The sequence below is a fragment of the Schistosoma mansoni genome, chromosome 1, assembly GCF_000237925.1.
Source record: "Schistosoma mansoni strain Puerto Rico chromosome 1, complete genome".
NCBI lineage: Eukaryota > Metazoa > Platyhelminthes > Trematoda > Strigeidida > Schistosomatidae > Schistosoma > Schistosoma mansoni.
In genome coordinates, this window is record NC_031495.1 from 39,440,919 (window position 1) to 39,463,767 (window position 22,849).

The 22,849-nt window shown below is 39.0% G+C and overlaps 2 protein-coding genes across 2 annotated transcripts; one reads left to right on the top strand and one right to left on the bottom strand.

The window, feature by feature from the left end:
* Positions 1–3,055: 3,055 nt before the first annotated feature.
* Smp_138820 (hypothetical protein) lies at positions 3,056–3,876 on the bottom strand (the record flags this gene model as incomplete). The annotated part of the gene is given in 2 exon segments (XM_018794369.1): positions 3,056–3,454; positions 3,460–3,876. Coding segments are annotated over 2 exon segments (816 nt in total).
* Positions 3,877–13,958: 10,082 nt separating this feature from the next.
* Positions 13,959–19,427, top strand: Smp_138810 (putative fgf receptor activating protein; the record flags this gene model as incomplete). Its single annotated transcript, XM_018794370.1, has 5 exons — positions 13,959–14,081; positions 14,121–14,379; positions 14,412–14,521; positions 15,371–15,440; positions 19,246–19,427. The coding sequence occupies 5 exons, from the start codon at positions 13,959–13,961 to the stop codon at positions 19,425–19,427; spliced, it is 744 nt and encodes a 247-aa protein (XP_018648790.1).
* Between the last annotated feature and the right edge of the window lie 3,422 nt (positions 19,428–22,849).

Consider the following 22,849-nt stretch of genomic DNA (forward strand, 5'->3'; position numbering starts at 1 on the left):
TTAGCTACGTGGTTAGATTTATCCTGCAGCCGAAACTGTCAACATCCTTGACTGACTAATCGGATGTGCCCAGCGAACCGTTTTAGTCATTTGTAAAGATTTATCATCTTTACATTTCGATTCCGTAATGGATTTGTCAGTTAAACGATCTAACAACACGTATGGTGGTTCATGATCTAGATAAGCCGGCTTCAGCCTATCAATACTTACTGTGTCGATGTTTCCATGTTTTTCTATCACGAAATATTTAGATTTTCTTGAGACGACTTTGAAAGGACCTTCAAATGGAGGACTGAGTGGTGCTTTTATTTTGTCACATCTTATCCAGACGTGCGTGCAATTGCTTAGGTCTTTAGGTATATATACGGCGCGCGATTGTTCACGAGTATTAATCGGCTTAAGTTTAGACATGTGGTCCCGTAGTTGATCTACATAATTTTCTAAATTAAGTTTTTGACTGTTAGTATTAGGGTTAATAAATTCACCTGGTAGTCTCAGAGTTGTTCCGAAAACCAGTTTCGCAGCTGAACACTGTGCGTCAGTTTTGACAGATGTTCGTATTCCCAACATAACTAACGGTAGGAATTCTGTCCACTGATTGGGGTTTGAGTGAGATATAAGGGCGGTTTTTAGCTGACGGTGAAAACGTTCTACCATCCCATTAGCCTGAGGATGATATGCAGTGCAGCGTATCCTATTGGAGCCTAGAAGTTTAGCCAAGTTATTAAATAGTTCGGATTCGAATTGCGCTCCTCTATCCGTCGTTATTGTTATGGGTGTACCAAAAATGGTTACCCAGTTCTGCATGAAAACTTTGGCTACTGTTTCCGCTGTGATGTCCGCTATCGGGATGGCTATAGGGAATCTGGTAAATCGATCTATGCATGTAAAAAGATAATTAAAACCGTTTGAACGTGGTAAAGGACCTACCAAGTCGATATGCACATGGGCAAAACGTGCATCTGGTTGCGAGAAAACGCCTATGGGTGAATTTATGTGACGATTTATCTGGCATTGATTAGTTTTGTTGAAGCTTTTGCGCCAGGATGAGACAAAGAATGAAAGTTATTGTATATCAACTTTCGCATACTTTTGGGAACGAAAGGACTCGGCATTGCCTTGGTCGTGTCACAGTAGATTAGAATACCATCGACAGGTGATGGGAACTGTTTTAAATTAAGACTTGAATTGTTTGTTTTAAGCAGGTTTTGTAATTCTAGATCCTGCTCTTGTTCGTTTCTCAACGTCTCGAAGTTTACTGTAGACTGCTGTAGCACGTTTATTTCTAGCCTAGATAAAGCATCTGCCGCCTGATTGTCCTGACCTTTGACATGTCGGATATCGCTTGTGAACTGTGATATATAGCCAAGGTGTCGGACTTCTCGAGGTGAGTATTTATCAGCTCTCGCTTTTAGTGCATTCGTTAGTGGTTTGTGATCCGTAAAGACTATAAATACCCTGCCTTCTAACATGTGTCGGAAGTGTTTAATGGTTAGGTAGATTGCAAGAAGTTCTCGCCCGAAGGTAGAATACCTTGTCTCTGCTGGAGCGAGTCTTTTTGAGAAGAAAGCAATTGGTTTCCAGGCGTTTTTAACCAGTTGGTTAAGGGTACCGCCTACTGCTTTATCTGAAGCATCCACCATCAAAGCAAGTGGGGAAAGAGAATTCGGATACATCAACGTAGCTGCTTGAGCTAATTTATCTTTAAGCTGTTTAATAGCTTCGACAGCGTCAGAAGACAGTTTGAATTCTTTTGGTTTTCCTTTTAGTGAATCTGTCAAAGGTTGCATTAATTGTGCACAACCTGGTATGAATCTGCGATAAAAGTTAATTAGACCTAGAAAACTTCTCAGTTGTGTTAGAGAACTAGGTATGGGGTATTGTTTAATGGTGTCTACTTCTGGGCTTATTGTGTGACCAAGAAATTCTAAAGTTTGAACACCGAAAACACACTTACTTTGATGTATGTTTATTCCATGTTCATCCAGTCTTTTTAACACTGTTTTTACATGCTGTTCGTGTGATTGCAAATCGGGGCTGGCAATTAACAAGTCGTCTATATACCCCTACGCAAATGGCATATCTCGAAGTAGATTGTCTATGAATCTTTGAAATGTCTGTGCCGCATTTCTCAGGCCGAGTGGCATGCGTACAAACTCGAATAAGCCAAAGGGTGTTGTAATAGCTGTCTTGGGGATATCTTCATCAGCCACTGGGATATTGTGATATGCCCTGACTAAGTCAATTTTAGTGAATATGTTCATACCCTGTAAACCGTTTGTGAAATCTTGGATATGCGGTATTGGGTACCTATCTGGTACGGTTTGACGGTTGAGGGCTCTGTAATCCCCGCACGGTCGCCAGTCACCTTCATTCTTCTTTGGGACCATATGCAAAGGGGATGCCCATTGACTATCAGAGGAACGGATAATACCCAGTTGTAGCATATAATCAAACTCGGCCCTAGCGATTTTGAGCTTATCTGGTGCTAGTCTCCTGGGTTTTGCAAAAACCGGTGCACCTTCGGTTTTGATAGTGTGACTTACTTTTAGTTTGTCTTTAGAAGGCTGTGGGTTTGGTTTAGTTAAGTTTGGAAATTCCGCGAGTATATCTTGGAATTTCGCTGTTGTTACTGGAGGAGTTTGAATCAAGTTAAGAGAGCTGATGTGACTTTCTTTGCCTTTTGTGTAATACGAAGTTTCTTTTAGTGTTAATCGCCGTTTCTTGGTGTCAACTAGAAATTCGTATCTCTCTAGAAAGTCCATCCCCAGTATTGCCAGATCTAAGTCGGCTACCGTGAAAACCCAAGGGAATTGCCTCCTGAACCCCAAATCTAGGGTTAAGTTTTTCTGCCCAAATGTCGCAATTTTAGTTTTATTTGCAGCTTGAAGTGTAATTGATGATGTTTCTCGACTAATCTCAGTTTTATTTTGAGGGATGATGCTAAGAGCAGCGCCAGTATCCACCAAGAAATTCAAGCCAGAGTTTCTGTCTCTAACATAAAACAAGCGACTGTTTAGGCGCCCCTCCTCAGTCGTCGCGACCTGGGGAGGGGTTACTCGTTTCCCGCTGTCTTAGAATTATGCTTAGGCCAGGCGCATGGTTGCATGCACTTGGTTGAGTTGACACCAAACTTCCAGTGGTACCAACAAAACTGCCCAGGTTGTCTGGACATTTGTGACTTGGATCGTGGTCGTTGTCGTGGTCGTTGTGGTGACCTGCTCCTGTTTCTATGACCCATTTGCATTCTGGTGACAGCCTCAGTGAGACTCTTAACACTCGCAATGAGTCCTTCTATGACGGGGTCTTTTGCTGATTCTACTTTTTGTGTGTGATTTATTGTGCCTGGTCCAGTTGTATCGGCTATACGCGCTAAATGAGATAATGAGGTTTCAGGATCTTGTGCATCCAAACAGTGTTGGACGTAGCATGGGAGAGCTTGTATCCATCCTTGTTTTAGGACTGCTTCACTGTGTTATCACCCGTTAACACTTGGAGGTGACGCAAAAACTGTGACGGCGACCGATCACCTAGTGTTTCACCTTGGAAGAGTCTTTGTATTCTTTGACTATCTGACAATGATAAACGGTTCATTATCTCTCGTCTTAAGATGGTGTATGGTTGTGGTGATGGTGGATCTAAAATCAAGTCACGGACTTCTTTGGCGACTGAAGGAGGAAGGATAGAACACAAGTCTCTATAGCGAATCCCTTCAGATTTGATATTGTGTCTCGTGAAATAATGCTCTAGTTGAGCAAACCACAACTCAGGATCACTACGATCAAATTCTGGAAGTCGGAATTTCGTAGTCATAACAGTGTCTATCTCCACTGGTGACAAATCCTCCAGATTAAGGGTTTCTATTGAGTCTGACATGAGGTATGTGACAAATATAGCAATAAAGTTAGCACGAAAAATGGTTACTATAACACGAATAACTTAAGATAATACGGAATAAACTAGTTATATACTCAACTTAGTTTACGGATAATCAGGTCTACTTTTACGATTAAGTAAAAAAAAATTAATAACAGACATGAGGTTAAATTTGTGTTCAAAAAGGGCTCACCACTTTCGTGCCTTAAGGTAACCCTCGTGCTATTGATAGAAGAAACCAGAGAAGTAGTGAATAGGTCTTTATTTCGATCTTCGCGCAGTCACAGTGGAGCGTGGGATTATCTGTTCAGACAAACAAAGGCTCTCAACATTCAATATAAGATAGTAGGGAATATAACGCTTACAAAAAGTAAGGAAGTGAATGAATACTTGAACAATACTGTTTTAGCATATGCTTGGTTGTTTGGGGTCAACTCTTGACCAACCAACCTGAGCTGTTACAGTTCTACTGTATGGGGCGGAAACCTGGAGAACAACAAAAGCCATCATCCAAAAGATATAGGTGATGATTAATAGTTGTACACGCGAGACACTACGGATCCGTTGGCCAGACACTATCTACAACAACCTACTGTGGGAGAGAACAAGTGAGATTTCAGTGGAGGAGGAAATCAGAAAAAAGCGCTGGACGTGGATAGGACACACACTGAGGAAGGCACCCAACTGTGTCGCAAGGCCAGCCCACACTTGGAATCCTCACGGCCAAAGGAGAAGGGGAAAACCAAAGAACACATTATGCCGAGAAATGGAAACGGATAATAATAATACTAATATATTTCTGCATGGGCAGGTACACGCCATTTTTATAGGCTTGCTCTACTGACTACAACATATGCTGGCTCACAGTATGCATCCCAAGCAAGGTTGTTTAGTAAATATGATCTACAAAAGTTAACAGCGGTTCATTCGTTCAGATATACTGTGTATTCTTCAAAATATTTTCCAAAGAGGTATAATGTCCACGTTACACACCAGACCCAATCTCGGCGAAAATTGTATTAGGATTTTGGTCGTGCTAAGTATTTATGTAATGCAGCTTTTTAAGTTTATAGTTGTTATAAAGTAGACTTGTGGAGCGCCTGGTGTGAACTATGACCTTTTGAAAGCGCCTACGTCGAGTTTGTTCCAGGTGTCAGGGGTTCCTAAACCTCGCTCTCAGAACAAGATCCCGAAGAGAAAAAAAAGAAAAAGAAGAGAAAAAAGAAACCGAGGGGCAGCAAGGCATTTGGATGTAAACGATCAACAATGCTTGACATTTAGTAGTGGAACAGAGAGAGGTATGATAAATTGTTAGATTAAATTGACACTAGCTCATGTTGCTAGGATGAAATTTGATCAGGGGCTCCAGATGAGAGAATGCAGTAATAAACAACAATGAGTTGTGATATTTGTCAAGGTGGAGTACGTTCGAATGAAGGAAAGGAATTCAAGGTTAGAATGAGGAAGGCTGTTTATTAGAACAGAGAGTGCATATAGAGAGTAGAGTGTTAAGCAAAATAACAGCCATATCGTTTACAGTCTGTTTTTTAAGTAACCTAATTTTAACGACTGATGAGTGGAGTGCCCTAGTGGCATGAAATGTTTGTCTAAAATCCTAATGGCGCTCCTGAAAATTCAAATGAACTAGGAGATGTAGTGGTAACTGAATCTTATGTTTTTATATGGAAAAGATATGTCTCTAAAACTTTTAGAAAGACTTTAGAAACATGAATCGCTGTGGCAAACTCCTCCAATTTATCACCAACCGACCCAACATAGCACAAGTTAGATTCAAGCTTGTGATATGACGCACGAGAACATATAACACCAAAAACTAGAAAATGAAACAACCTAAAGGGACAAGCTGTACATAGCATTGATAATAATTTTTAAAGTGCCTTCTTTAGCCATGGAGAGAACAGAGAAATCAACTATGTGGTACACCATGTTCACAAGACATGTGATATATATGTAATCGAATTTTCCATGCTTTTAGGTAATATCACATCAAGGCATACTTCGTCTCCTCTACCTTGAACTATTTTGATTAGAACTCATAATCTCCCAATTCGTCCTGTGAAAGTTTATATGTAGTTGATTCTAACACCAGATAGCATCTAATGTACTTTTTTCGATATTTTTCACCTTAAATCTTGCAATGGTTGGCTAGACTTATAAATGTGTATAATCAAGTGGCTTCCTTCCTATGTAGAAAGAAATGCAATGAGTGTGACATCTTGTTCCATAAGTTGTGTACCCCTTTGAAACCCATCGCGTATAAATGATTCTTGAAGCCCAATTTTTATTTGCCTTTTATGCTTCGCTGTTTGAGTAAAACATTCGTAACCGATGAGGCTGTGAGCCTTCTGACATTGGTTAGTGCGAAAGTTAATGATATCTTTACCGGTGATTTGTGAACTGACAGTGAAAAACATGCTCATTCAGTGTGGTCACAGGGAGAACAAAACATCCTGCAGAAAAATGTTGGAAAAGAAATTTTCCTTTGTTAAATGAAAGAGTGAAATGCCACTGGACTTTGATGGTCGTGTCTCTTAATTTGTATCTGAATTTCATGATAAAACCACAAGTGTTCTAGGCTGTCTTGATACATCTGCCCTTAGTGACGGGAGACGGACGGTAGTGCAGAAGCAAAGAGGTAAAAAAAGAAGCCATAAGTAGCGCCCGACTGGCTGATAAGTCTTTGGTTCACTCCCATTCAGTCATAGAATTTTCTGGAAATGTTCGAAATCAGACTATTCTTAGCCATAGCGTATTCACTTTCTGCGGAACAATTTAAGTGGCCAATCATTGTATGCGGTTTGCAATCATAGTCAGGCTCAAATATCCATACTAGAATTTTGAACAGAATCGAGTCAGGTCCCAATAATACTTTGAAAGACATCACAAATAAATTTCGTCATATTATAAATCTTAAAGATGTTGCTGAAATAACCGAATGTCCAAAACCTAACTTGTTTGATTCGATGAAACGTTTTCATACAGATCACATTAATAATGTTGCAAAGCATGATTCGTAAGATTTTCTTCGCCCTAATCGAAAGTATGATGTCCATGATTCTGATTCACGTCGTTTCACAATGCCTCCTAGTAGTTGTTGAAACTGTGGAACGTGAAATATCTCCTGTTTCAGCGCATTCAATAAACATAAATGTGCAAAATGTGGAGTAACTGGCCATAAGGAGGGATTTCGCAATCGCAGCAAGTCCTCATCTCATTATTGAATACCAAAAAGGAACATTCGCGTTCATAAATTGTAGGAAATGGTTCAAATGGTTGTGTACGGAATAGAAGCTTTCGCCTAATGGGCTTCCGTGTCTAACAGCAGTGGATCACCAATATCTCCAAGTAGGAACCTAGGTATATTAACGATAATAAAGGAAAATGAAATTGGAAAATCATGACAAGATATTTTCCTTAGTCCTAAAGAATAGATCAAGTTGCCTCTTAAAGGACTCCTGAGAAGTCGCTTGGACCAGTTCAGCTGGCAGCGACTTCCAGTATTTGAATACTCTTATGGAGTATAAGTTGTGTATACAGTCTGTTCTTCTGTGTTGTGTCACCAGTTTCTGGTTGTTATCCATTAGGTTTGTTTTGGAGCTAAACTTAACTAATGTACAAGCGGTGCGTTTGAAGTTTGCGTTACGATTACATGATATCTATAATTAAGTGTCTATATATCATTGAATCCTAGTTTATAACTGACTAATAACATTAGAATTGACCCTTCAAGTAAAATGGGTCGACGGACAAAACAAAAGCCATAATTCCTCAGATAACAACAATTCTGTTATTTCCTATACCTCATGCTCTGCAACTTCTTTTGAATCAGATAATATTGAGAGTTGAATTATTCCACACCTGCTGCCAGATGACTCAGTCTATAATAATGAGTTATACCTCAAGATCTAAAACTATCGACAACATTAAGAGTGAATTAGACACTATATATAAGCAATAAAGCGATATACGTTCTAAAGTTGAGTCACTTGAGGGCTCTTTATTAAAGCATGATGATCTTAAGCAAGAACTAAACACATTATCACCCCTTAAACAGCTATTGTCAAAGGATGTAGTTCCTACGAAACATCAAGACATTATCACAGTAGAATCTGTCATTGATTTTATCGATGTAGACTTTTCAGATGTGAAGCGAATCAGTCAATTAAGGGTAGTTTGATACCGAATCATTTAGGCTTATTGATAAGACATATATGGTTGACCCTATCAAAAGCTTTTGGGAAATCAAGGCAAATGATGTCAAGTCAGCTTCCAAATGTCCTGTAGTTTACTTCGAATTAGCTAGTGTGAGAACGCCACGTCAAGCGGTGTTGCCAGGATTGAGGCTGCTTTTCTCATTATAGCAGAATGAACCATACCCAGACCAGGAGGAGTGTCCTTTCTTACGTGTTGCAGTCTACGGAACATCAGGTCAGCGCTCAGACCCACTTTGGAAAGTCCTGTGCAGTTTCAGATGAAGCTTTCATCAGTGCAGTTGATGTGGGTCAGTTGAAATATCTGAGAGTATTGTTCAGTCAAAAGATTAGCGACATCACCGTCGTTATTGGTCGGGCCATTAGGACCTAGCAGTTGGGAAACTCCAGTTTTGCCTTGTCGAAGAGAAGCTGCGTAACAGAATAAGCTTTTCGAACTGGAGACGGATTCATCGATAAGTTTGTTCTAGTACTGAAGCCTGTCTTCTCTTATTGCCTTTGTGCATATGTTCCTTGTATGCTTTTATTGCCTGTACGCGCCGTTGCTATCACTTCGTTTGTATTCAGCCCAACAGTGCCTTTTGTGGCTTAGCAAACGAAGAGTGTGGTTCTTGGTGATTGTAGGTTGCTTGTAGCTTCTGTGGACCGTTTCAGGAACAGACTGCTTCTTTGCACGTAAAAGCGTGTGCAGTAAGAAATCCCAATGAGCATCCACCTCAAGTTGAGGGTGAACATCCCAATCCACCCGTTTTAGATAGTCCTGTAAAGCTGACACATTCAACCGTTTGAAATTCCGGCGCCTGTCGTCGATGAGAGGTTTTAGCTCAGTTTCGCTGACAAAACTGAAGTCTATGAGGGTGAGATCGCTTCTCCCACAAGGGAACCAGGATTGTGAGGTTGTCAATTAAGGATTCTTCATTTGTAAATACCCAGTCTAAGCGCGACGGCAATCAGGGGTGACCTAAAGGTCAAGTGCATGTAATTGGAGTCAACGGGTCAATTTCTTTATGATAGAGTGGTACATACATGAATGAGTATTTGTACATTTCGGTGGGTAGTCCAGTATACTTTCTCGCTCTTTCTTGTGTTCTCGCTCAAGCAGTCAATTCGATAGTGGGGTAGCGCGTGTATCAGTATCAGAATTCAGACACCTCATGTAACAACGTATTTCACCTGAAATTTCTCTGGAAGATAGAATAGAAAGAAAGGCGTCACTAGCTGAACTCGAATCTTGTCTACAGAATGACTAAGAAAATCTCCGCACTTGGAATATAAGAGGTGCAAGAAGGAGTTCAACGGTGAGGGATCAAAGTCGTAAAAGGTATCACTGGCCTATCACACGAAGACAGAATCGAGATGCTTAACCCTATTTCCGTTAACTTACCGCAGGTTATAGGGTAGTTATAGGGTAGGGCTTATAGCATATTTAACTATTTTGTAGTCAGTAGGTTTTACTCTTCCTTCCATTTAGGATAGATCATCTGGAAGGTAGTTCTCAGTAACATCAATGACCGGGATCAAATCGTGTACGTCTGGAGTCCCTTTTCTAGCATTGGGTATCCAATTACTGGAATCCTCTACCAAAACACATAATATAAGCACCTTCTGTTGATACATTGAAAGCGATATTGAACCTTCACAGTGCTACAAACTGCAAGGATTAAAAGGGAATGGTGATTTTCGTGTCCTTACAAATGAAGAATGATCTATCTCGCTGAAAGAAAACATATCACATGTTTCCCTTACTCGTATTCGTAATCAACTAGATCCCTAGTTTGTGACAGGATGCGCGCCACCTTTATAACCATTGTCAACCATCTTGAAGCTCGTATTTTGTTTTTGGGTCACTTTTGTTTAGTTTACAGTTCGATGACAGCTTCTGTCATCTTAATTGACCAAAATTCACTTTTTTATATATTTGTATTGCTAGCCTTGATTCTTGCGACCTTGATAAATATATTCATAGTAAGAAGCTGGCAAAGCGTTTTCCGGCCTGAAAAATAACACCCGTAAGGCTGCACCATACTGCGTTGATCGACAGATTAAAGATTACCAGACATTTTGTCGAACAGTATCAAAGACAAGGACAGTCAATGTGGATCATTCAATGGGATACCATGGGCTGATACATGCTACTGCTTTCGCCTTATACTTCCTTAACCTGTTAATACTAATGTATGCTGTTGTCCGATCACTTAGGTATTTGATTTATCTGGTTATCACGATAGCACAAATCAGGTAAAGTATTAATCACGAGGCATGACTTTGAAGTAAGTTAGTAGGCTAGGCAAATCCTGTCCGACCACAGTAGACTCGACGTAGATTACCTACATTGGTGATCTGAAACCGTTTTTCATCAATGAGACATGGACGCAAATTACTTACTTTGTATATTTAGGTGTTACGAACTATTTAATTAGCCAATTCGTTGTTTTAAAAAGTTCATTGTCGATTTTTCACAACGGTATTGATGCTAATTTATTCATGCAAAATCGTGTTTAAAACGCTGAATTAGTTTCACTTCCTACCGAATAATCCTATTACAAGCAAACTAGACAATTCGCTGAAAACGATGCCTGCTCAATACCCTACAAAGTCTACTAACAAGGGTTCAAATAGATTTGACAAAGAAGGGCGACAGCTATTTGTGTGTCAGAATACTATTTTCAGCATCGTATTTTATAACCAAACGTAATCCCACACTTTCAGCTTCTTTCTGAACCACCTTCGTTTATACATCTCCTTAACCACTCATACCTTGTCACCACTTATTTTCTTTAACATATTAGAATGTTCTTGTTTATTATGTACTTCAATAACAGAGAAATAGACTGAATGGTCAAACCCTAGCTATTCCTCAATGAACATTGTCTGCTCTGTTTCTCGTCCTTCCTTTTTCTTACACCATTTTTCAGCCCCCCTGAGATATGCCACCGAAAACAGATATGAAACTGTTGACTTTGTCCTGCACCATTATTAGAGCCCCAGATATTTAAGGGGGGCATTAGGTTGAAGCTTCTAAATGTCCCCTACTTCACATGGATCTATACCTCGACCATCAGTTGAACGTTGTAACTCAACCCTCGTAGAGCGCGCCAATTGTTATGTTGAGAACACGATTCTCACTAAAACCATCTACATTCATATTTTATGAAATGTCACCCGAGCAGAATAATCTGCCATCGTGAAATTGTAACCATTGTAACAACTTGATCTTGCATGCAAACTGTCATGCCTCATGTAACAAACTGTTATTTGAGAATAAATTATGAGTATTATAATTTGGTGTCATGTTATTACTGTTGTTATCACTAGCTCCAGGACCAAACGTCCATTATGCCGTGTGGGATATTTCCTCGTTCACTTTCCGCTTCCATTGTTTAGAGTTTACCACAATGCTTTAGAGCCTTCATTTTTGTCAACAGACAGTTTTTAAAAATAATCATTTTCATTAGTTTACTTCGTGTAAGACCAAAATTGCGTGACCGACCGAGCACCTGGTTTTCTTACGACTGAGCAATATAGATGCAGCCTAGTCTACCGGCTATTCTCCGAAGTGCCCTCTACCTGTGCTTTGAATCACTGAAGTTTACCAAGTGGTTTTTATGGAACTGTAGTGGTCTCGACACAGTCAAATTATGTAAACTGCTCCAAACGCTACAGACAAATAGTCTAGAAAGACAATCTTGTCAAAATACAGCTATTTGAGGTTATCTCGGATAAGTCAAGCTGTTGATGAAGCTCTTGTAATTCGTAGTTTGAATCCCAGCATCATGATATACTTTACACATTTCGATTTATCATTCAGAAGAGAAAAATGACTGACCTATCATCGAGGTCCGTCATAACACGCTGTGGAATTTTAATCCCTGAAATCGTCTCTTTCCTGCAATCCAATTCCAATTTAGCATCAAACGCGGAAGCCTCACTCTGTTTTCTTACTTCTCTTTTCCTCGATGTGACCGTAAGCTAATCATTTATCTTATTTTGTCTCTTGATCACATCCTCTACACCGCCCAGACTTGGCTCCTTTATAGTTTGTTTTGCGTTAGTATGTAAATCCGGAAGTGAAACCATAGGTCAACATGCCTTGTTACTGTCTATAATTAGTTTATTCTCAGCGCGCTTCTTCTTTTTCCTTGTGACTGTGCCTACACCCGCATACTTGGTGTCTGCATCTCTGATGGAGTCTACCTTTATGGTCTCATTCAAAACCACAGCGGGGCTCATGATAATCTTCTCTATTTCCTCGAAAGCAGAATTCTGCTAATCTACTGCTGCCTGTTTATCTAAGGTAATTATCTATATTAGGCAGCTCAGTCGCCTGCAGAATCAGTGGAGACTTGGTAGAACAACATGGTTCTTGCAGCACCTGTTATATGCAGCTGGTGTGAGTGCTGTGTACATATTGTGATGCCACTTATCGCACTTATTATATTGCATTCCATCATCGTCAGGGAAATTACATGCGGGCCTGCTACAAAGATGTTTTACTTGCGGCATGGATTTGTTTTGTGATCTCACAACAAAAACTGATCTCTAGATAAAGTGTCGTTTAAGTCTCAGTAGGTAATAGGCACTGAACACAAACAAAAACAGAGGTTTGTGTATAACTGTACCTAACAATAATAAAAATTCCGACTTGGGGTGTTACAAAAAGACTTTAACACTTATGAATACAAACAATACTCAAAGATATACTCAACAAGGAAAAATAAATACCAGTGCCCTTAGTTTTTTGTATTTGTACCTGAAAAATACAGATGGTAAACTTCGATAAGAAAAAAAGCAGTACTCTTGGGGATAACTCTAAATAAAATAAATTCAATTCAAGCATAAACAGTAGTATTGATGAGTAATTTAACGAACAATACTAAAAAATATATTCAGAGGAAAAATAACACTGTCCTTTTTAAATATCGCGTGGTCGTTAGCTGCAGTCAGATTGGGAAGTGGCAATAATTGAGGTCCGTTATAGTGAACACAAGGTGTAATGTTTTTGAAAAAGTGGAGTGAAACAGGTGCTTCTTTGTCTCGTGCCTACTAGAAATAATGAAAATGAACCCGATGGGTTGATACAGCAGTACAGACTGAACATGATTATCATATAATAAAATATTGTAGTTTATTGTAATAACGTTGTAAAAAGCTTGAACTATACTCTGACTATTAAATATATGATCCTTAAACTGCGCTACACAGATTTTGGGGCTTTCCTACAAACTTCAAAAAATTTAGAGAAAACTACAAATTATATACAAATTGTCATTGGACTTTGGAAAAACCCCGAGATTTGACCAAGATCGTGAGATTTGGGAGCTTATCAGTGCCTTACCTGAAAAAAATGTAGGGGTTGATAAATCTTCAAAACCAATAACTCCGTAAGTCTTCAACATTTAGTGCTGGTCACATTAGTTTCAATGGACCCACATGGATGAAGTTGCATGGTCACGCATACCCACCAAATCACGAGTGGGTACGCCATGTTACACATATTATGCGACCGCTAGCCAGCTTGAATTGGTCACTTCTTGATTTACCGATGGCCTGCCAAATATATATTCGAACCTATTTGCTTCTGACTGGGCTGGCAAATTTCGGTTATAAAAGCTGTTACTGGTTATGGTGTTGTCAAATTTCAAATACTCGTGATATCTTTAGAAAAAACCGATCTGATAATTATATAACTCTTGTCAGAAAGATTTTCATCAGATTTTATATGTAAATTCAAAAGTTTCAGCTGGAGTCCAAAGTTTTCTGAAATCAAAGCGAAAAATATATATGCAAGTGCGCAGTAATTCGTTTTTGACCTTGAACTAACATCTATCCCGCCCCTTGCTACTAATTTGAATGGATTTCTGCTTAACGTTTCGGCATGTCTGTGTCGTCGTCTCATCACTTCCAGCTATTTCACTGATAATATGTATTCTTAGGTGTATGACTACGAATCCATGTAGTAGAATTGATTGCACGGTAAATTGATTTATTACACCGGAAACTTAAGTTCTGTAGAATACCAATTTCCTACCTTCTGTAAGTGCTTCTATTAGTGGTAATGGACCACACAGGGTGATGTGGATCATATCAATTCTCATTACTTCGGCTGGCAGGCTATTGATTCTATTTAATAGTTACATAAATTCCCGTAACTTGTTTAACTCATTATCAGGCAAAGGCCATATATGCATTTCTAATTTGTCATATCTCTCAAGTTTTATTGAAATATTTTCGCTCAATATGCTTAGCATTGTCTCTTCATCTGATAACTATAGTGAGCGTCAACCTAACAACAATTCCTTTTAGTTCAGCATCGCAATTACTTCTGTGCCTTTGCTTTGTTCTCGGTGGTCTATATGATAACAGATGTTTACGTATTACAACTCAGGCTTAAAACCATTGAAAATGCTTTTCTGGTAAGAATAATCTAAGTAAATGTCCAAAAATAACTTAAGTTGATTGCTAGTAATTAAATGTGCATCATGTTTTTCTATTCGGTCTTGCTAGTAGTTTAACTTTGAAAATTTTACCTGACGGTGTTGTCACATATTTGAATGGTTTGCTCACGTAGTTAAGCTATTCATCTGGTGAATATATTGTTTTGTAGTGCATTGAGCGAATGAATCGTGAACGAATGAAATCATCTAGTGTACAAAAAACTCGATATAAATTCTCAACATACTGTTAAACGGTTGGTATTCATGATATGACACCAATAAAGTCGTCTCGACTTATACAATCGACATTAAGAACAGTCTCACTCATATCCCATATATTTTATGTCGTCAATCATACTTCTAAACTATAAATCATTCTTCTAATATAATGGATGCCTTCGAGCCATATTTTCTTGTGACACTTATAGTGTTTAGTTCGAGCTGAATGTCGTAGGGAGATTCGGATTTATGACTTCCTAATTGTGGGCTGAGTGCTTTAGTCACCATGCCACCTAATTAACTATCCTACTATCACAAAAGCTTTATGCACTAAACGTACTCATTATTAGTTAGATTCTGTTATCTATAATCAGGGATATTAATATGCATATGCATGTTGAGCTTATTATCACTCCGGAAATCTATTTGGTCAGTCAGTCAGCTACAACGTAGTACCAGGCACATATATGCACCGGTCCAAATTGCCCCACCTCATTATCACAAGAAGGTGAACACCAATTTCACAGAAGCAGTTACTTCAGTGGTAGTAATATACACAAAGCGATTGCATATACGTGCATGATACAGGGAGTGAGAATTAGTCCGTAGAAAGAAAGATATAAAGTAATTTCAATCACAGTTCGTTTGCAGCTGATATTTCCTCTTTTGCTGAGGCGTGGTAGCTTGGACAGTTATAAATCCCCACCAACTCCTACTTTTTAGACGGTTGATAGTAATTTAGCTCGGCAATTAGTTTCAAACTCAATTGCAAGTACCTTCTTTGTACAAATGCGTACTAAGTCGTTTTTTGACACCACTCCATGGATGTAACGAGTTCTTGATGTAAGTTTAACTAAAACCCAGGTAAGGTTTAAAAGCATCGAGAAGCTAATTTGAAACTTCTTAACGTCTAAGTGTTGCTTCCATAAGTTAAAGCATCATCTATAGCTTTTAGTAAACTCTGAACACACATCAACTTGGTCTAAAGTATTTTCTTGATTAAAACCGGGATGCTGCTACAATAACGCGTTTTTATAAACAACTGTTTTCCATGTGGTTGGATTAACTGTATACGTGTAAAAAAGTATGTTAAAGTTGAGCCTCAACCAAGTCGAAATCGCTTGTAGGAAGTAGTATACCTGAACTTGTATTTATGAAGAAACTGAAGAAGTGTATGTTATGATGATAAGGTTTTTGGTTTCTTAACCTCCAACCATATATATACATGTCTTTTTGAATCACTTGCCCTACATAAATGTTTCACGCACCTACATTTTACTATCTAAATATACCTATGATTTTGTCGTTTTTCAGAGTAACATATTACGAAAGAAGATACGTCTTATGACCTTCTACTTAGTTTGTTTGTTGGTTCTAATACTGTGTTTCTGGATTCACATGACATTTTGTCCTCCATATGGTACGTTTAATAATACCTATCTAATGTTCTAGTTATTTTATTCATCGTAGGGAGAGATTCCCAATAATTTTCGTTTTGTAATGTAAGTGTAGAATGTTTATTGTTATAACTTGTGCACCACTAATATGTAACGTAATGATACCGCCAACTAGAGAACAGTGATTTATCGACCGGACCAATGATACGTAAACCCGTACGAGCAGTCTAAAGTCCTTCTCCTTGCCTTGCCCTGGCTGTTGAGTCCAGAACATAAATCTCAGCCTCCGCGATATGAACCATGTATTTCAAACCTATTGAGTTTATATACAAACCAAACAGACCACATCGCACCATAAAATAGGAAATAACGTTTGTACAAGATTTAACCAAAAGTGGCTATGAATGTGGGAGACTGTAGTTAATAGACTAGGCATAAACTCAAGAACGGTGAATCTCATATTAGTAGTTTATTACTTACTTACGCCTGTTACTCCCAATGGAGCATAGGCCGCCGACCAGCTTTCTCCAACCCACTCTGTCTTGGGCCTTCTTTTCTTGTTCTATCCAGTTCTTGTTCATTCTTCTCATGTCTGTCTCTATTTCTCGGCGTAATGTGTTCTTTAGTCTTCCTCTTCTCCTTCGACCTTCAGGATTCCATGTGAGGGCTTGTCTTGTGACGCAATTAGGTGATTTCCTCAAGGTGTGCCCAATCCACTTCCATCGCTTCTTCCTGATTTCTTCCTGTGCTGAAATCTGGTTTGTCGTCTCCCACAGTAACTTGTTGCTGATAGTGTCTGGCCATCTGATCCGAAGTATCTTGCGTAGACAGCTGTTAATAAACACTTGTATCTTCTGAATAATGGCTTTCGTAGTTCTCCAGGTTTCCGCCCCATACAGTAGAACTGTCTTCACATTTGTATTGAAAATTCTAACCTTGGTGTTGGTTGACAATTGTTTTGAGTTTCAGATGTTTTTCAGTTGTAGGTATGCTGCTCTTGCTTTGCCGATCCGCGCCCTCACATCTGCATCTGATCCACCGTGTTCATCAATGATGCTGCCCAGATATGTAAAGGTTTCCACATCCTCCAAAGCTTCTCCGTCAAGTGTAATTTGATTGGTGCATATTGTATTGTATCGGAGAGTCTTGCTTTTCTCTTTGTTTATATTGAGACCTACTGCTGCTGAGGCTGCTGCTACATTGGTCGTTTTCTCCTGCATTTATTGATGCGTTTGTGATAGAAGAGCAAGATCATCCGCGAAGTCTAAATCGTCAAGCTGCATCCTGCCTGTCCACTGTATCCCGTGATTTCCTCCAGATGTTGACGTCTTGATGATCCAGTCGATCACCAGGAGAAAGAGAAAGGGTGAGAGTAAGCAACATTGTCTATCACCGGTCTTTACTTCAAACGAGTCGGTGAATTGTCTTCCGTGGATGATTCGTCAGTTTAGTCCATCATAAGAGTTCCGTACGATGTTGACTATCTTCTCAGGCACGCCGTAGTGTCGAAGAAGCTTCCATAGTGTCGTCCTGTCCACGCTATCAAATGCCTTCTCGTAGTCGATGAAGTTGAAGTAGAGTGATGAATTCCACTCGATTGATTGTTCCACAATAATACGTAGAGTTGCGATTTGATCTGTGCACGATCCATCTTTACGAAATCCAGCTTGTTGATCTCGAAGTTGGGCGTCCAATTAATAGTTTATAGGTCAAAATAAAGCTTCTAATAAGAGGAGTATAGACATACACAAGATAGCTCCTGAATAGTTATACATTAAGAATATACATATAATATTTCTCCATAAATAGCCCTCAAAAGTTACCATTCATAATTCTCATCGGGATAACATTTATTTAGGACCTCAGTGATGCCAAGTGCTTTTAAATGAGCACAATCTCCATTTCATCCGAATAATTGCTCAACTAACTGGTGTTACCACTTTTTGATTACCAGTTGATAAGAAGCAACGCGGCAAGCAGATTTTCAATCTGAATGTAAAAAGAACAGTTCTTTCAATACTAATATGATATTTACTAAGGACCGCAAAACAACCCAAAACTGTGTACTAATCGTGAATCTTAGACGTAAATTTTTCGTAAACCTTGAAACCAAGTAGTTTACTTAGTCCATTTGAATTTCTATTCATGATATTAGTAATCACTTCTAGGAGACGAAAGAAACTCTAGGAGGAGATGGGTTCTATAGCATCTTATGTACGATTGAGTTTATTCACACTTAATTTGGTTGAGACCTTTTGTTAACTTATTTAACAGACAGTCATTCGTACAATAACAACCCATCTATACTATTGTACCTTTATCGTTGTTGCACTTGTATGAATATGTATGCCTGATCATTGCTTACTGCCTATGCATATATTCATTCTGCTAGCCTTACTATTAGTCGCTTAATTGATTCGATGATTCATTCATTTCGCTGACTCGCACACTCGTTTATTGACTCGACCAATCTCTCACTCGCTCATTCGACTCACTTGCATTTCGGCACTACTCTTTCATGTTTACTCAATGTGCCTGTAGTTTTGGATATCTGTGCGTGGTTCAATAATAAACGTAATCAACACTTCGTATTCGCCTTCTGATTTATATATTGTCAGGGCGTTATCTAGTAACGATTATCAGGACGAACAATGTACGAAGTTTTAGGGTAATATCGAATACCGACCACCACAGTTCTCACCAATAGCGTAGTCAAGTGTTACCTGTAAAACAATAGTCATATTTGTAGTGCATATACCTTGAAATCAAGTTATTAAACACAAAGGCTTGTGAAACAGCCTATACCTAAGATAAACTATCTCTGTTGTGTTTAGTAAAGGCTGAATCCAAACTAGTATTTGCCAGATGTATATTATGTGCTTCCTGGATAAAACTTATACAATCTGGAAAAGAAAACCAATCTGGCTCTCAGTCTCAAATGATACAATAAATTTTTAAATTTAAAGACATTTGAAGCTGTCCACTTTATCGTACAAAAGTCTTTCCTATTTTCATTTAAAATTCAAAAGTAATTTCCGACCCGTTATTTTAGCAACAACTCATCTATCTTCGTTGTTTCTATTCTAGCTCATACTGTGCTCTCTGCAGTTGAATATGCTGCAATATTCGCGAACATTATCTATCACTATACAACCTCCAATACATTTGAAGATATATCAATGAGGAAAATGATCACTTACTTTTGCACCGGTCGAACTATTCCATTCGTAAATATGAAATCAGAACAACCATTGTTGGAAGTAAAATAAATAATTGCTTTTCAAATAGAACTTTATTTAATTCGCTATCATTCATGTGTACGTGAGATTATACTACCCACTAAAAATTACATAAAGCATATTTTGTTAACTGTCTGACAACGTCGATAAACACAATTTCATGTAATTTGAGAGTATATGTGTTATGTCACTGATCCGGCTGTCCACTAATGTACGAAAAAGAATTGTCTCAACCTAGTTTAAGGTATTGAGGCGACGGGTTATTGAGTATAACCTTGAGGCTAGCGAATGCATGAGTTAAATTGTGACTGGAGGGTGTTGAGAGCAGAGAAAAGAAAACTAATCTCTAACTGACGTATTACCTGATTAGTAGGTTGGCAAGATAGGGAAGATAAGAATAGGACAGAAGGTTAAATGTCTGACTAGCAAAACAGCAACGCACAAAGAATAGGAAAAACACAGTTGCGTCTAATCTAGGGCATTAGAGTAGAAAGATGGAGTGTAAAGGTTACGTCAGAATTTCAGTAATTTTGGAATGAAGATTATTACATTGATATATACGTTACACGAAAGCTTATAACATAAAATAAAACAGGGAAAAGACTAAATGTTAGTACTTTAGAGACTTTGAATTAAGTGAAGCGATGTCCTAGGAAGTAGTTTCTGTTGCTCATCATCGCTTCTCTATTTCTCTTCACACCAATACGTTTGTCGAACAAATTTAAGTAAACACTCTTAACAATAACGCAATAGGAAAATTAGCTACTAAGTATCAGTAATGATCCAGAGTAAGCTAATAAACTGAAACGTGTAAACGAAAACAAGCTGAGAGATGAGCTTGGGGAATTCATTATTTGTAGCAACACAAAGAGTAAAGATATCTCTACCAACCCGACCCACCTTCAGCCATCATATGGCGTCTACAATCGCTGTATTTTTGTGCCCATTCCAACTAGCGGTAGGCGACAACTCAGCGGAATAACACTTATAAAACCTTGTACTTTAGTCAACTCCAACTACTCAACATTTTTTCTTGCTCATGACGACGGTTTTCCTCGATATGTACCCTGATAGTATCACTATCATCTCTTTTGACATGACAAGAATTATCATAGCATTATGATTTTATGGGGAAATCCTAATCGATCATAACCTATGACACACGCCTACTAAAAGATGAGTTCAACGACAGTACGGGAACGATTTGTTGTGTTTTTTCTTGAATATATATTTATAAAGGACACTTTATTACAAATCGTTAGTCATTCAGTCAGCAACAATGTATGACCAGGCACATATATGCATCGGTCTAAGTTGCCATACCTCAAAATCTTTACTGTTACAAGTGTATTCTAATGAATAATCATAAGTTCGAGGCTTTATCTGTTTGATCCAAGCTGGAATCTGCAGCTTGTGACAGCTAATGTAAACTCTGAAACATTGCACCCAAGTTATAAGTACATAGAAACTCCGCCTGTATATCTTCTAGAGTTATTGCCGGCGCCAAGCCCGGGTAAAGGAGGAGGATTGAGCATGGGGTTAGCGACCCCACCCCGAAGAAAAACTAACTCGCTAGAAAAACGCTAACCAGAAAAAATAATTCAAACCATTTAAACTCTGTCCTGGGAGTTGAAGGAAGAATTATGACGCCTCAGGATCAAAGCCGAGATTCTTCGGAAGTCACGAAGCCGATGCACCTTCTAACAACCAGAGCAACACTCTTTATAGGTACATGGAACGTCCGGACAATGTGGGAGACAGGGAAGACCAGTCAAATAGCAATGGAAATGAGATAAAACTTGGCAGTACTCGAAATCAGCGAAACTTATTGAACCCAAGCTGGTCAGCAAAGTCTAGATATGGGAAAGACGCTGCTGTACTCCGGTCAAGAAGAGAGAAATGCTCCACACAATCAGGGAGTTGCTCTAATGCTGTCCAGAGAAGCACGAAATGCACTTGTAGGATGGGAATCTCATGGACCCAGGATAATCAAAGCATCATTCAAAAAAAAGAATGATCACAATGAATGTTATCCAATGTTATGCACCCACCAATGATAGCAACGACGAAGATAAAGATCAGTTCTATGAAAGGCTTCAATCAATTATAGCGAAGTACTCACGAAAGGACCTCACCATCCTGATTGGAGATCTAAATACTAAAGTCGGAGTGGACAACACAGGATATAAAGATATAGTTGGACGACATGGACTAGGAGAGAGAAATAAAAACGGGAAGAGATTTGCAAATCTATGTGCATTCAACAAATTGGTTATAGGCGGCACAATATTTCCACACAAACGCATACACAAAGCTAAATGGATCTCACCGGACCACGCCACAGAGAATCAGATAGATTATATATGTATCAACAAAAAATTCCGAAGGACAATAGAAGATGTGAGAACCAGGAGAGGAGCTGACATAACTACTGATCACCACCTGGTTGTGGCCAAGATGTAACTGAAGCTAAAGAAACACTGGACAACTAGACAAACAGCACTACAGAGGTTCAATACAGCCTTCCTTCGAGATACTGACAAGCTCCACGAATTCAAGATAACTCTCAACAATAGGTTCCAAGCTCTACAGGATCAACTGAAAGAAGAAACTACGATGGAGGACAACTGGGAAGGGATCAAAGAATCATTGACTTCAACGTGTCAGGAGGTGCTGGGCCGCAACAAGCGTCACAATAAGGAATGGATCTCTATGGGAACTCTGGACAAGATTCAAGAAAGGATGAATAAGAAGACAGCAATTAACAACAGTTGAACACGAGCAGAGAAAGTCAAGGCACAAGCAGAGTACGCAGAAGCAAACAAGCAAGTAAAGAAGAGCATTAAAGCCGACAAGCAGAAATACATAGGAGAATTAGCAACGACGTCGAAAAGAGCTGCAAGAGAAGGGAATATGAAACAACGAAGAAACTAGCAGGTAAGTATAGTAAACCAGAGAGACCAGTTAAGGACAAAAAAGGAAAAACAATCACGGAGATTCAAGAATAAAGGAAAAAATGGGTAGGATACTTCGAGGAACTGCTGAATAGACCAGCTCCATTTGATTCACCGGACATCAAAGCAACACACACAAACCTTCCTATATCTGTCACTCCACCAACGATCGAAGAAGTCAAGATGGCCATCAGAGAAATCAAAAATGGGAAAGTAGCAGGACCTGACAATATACTGGCTGAAGCACTGTAGTCAAACTTTGAAGTAACTGCAAATATACTTCGCCTTCTATTCAAGAAGATTTGGGAGGAAGAACAAGTGCCGACGGACTGGAAAGAAGGATACCTCATCAAGATACCAAAGAAATGAGATAAAAGCAAATGTGAGAACTACAGAGGCATCACACTACTGTCAGTACCAGGAAAAGTTTTCAACAGAGTGCTGCCGAACCGGACGAAAGATGCAGTAGATGCCCGACTTCGATATCAGGCGGGATTC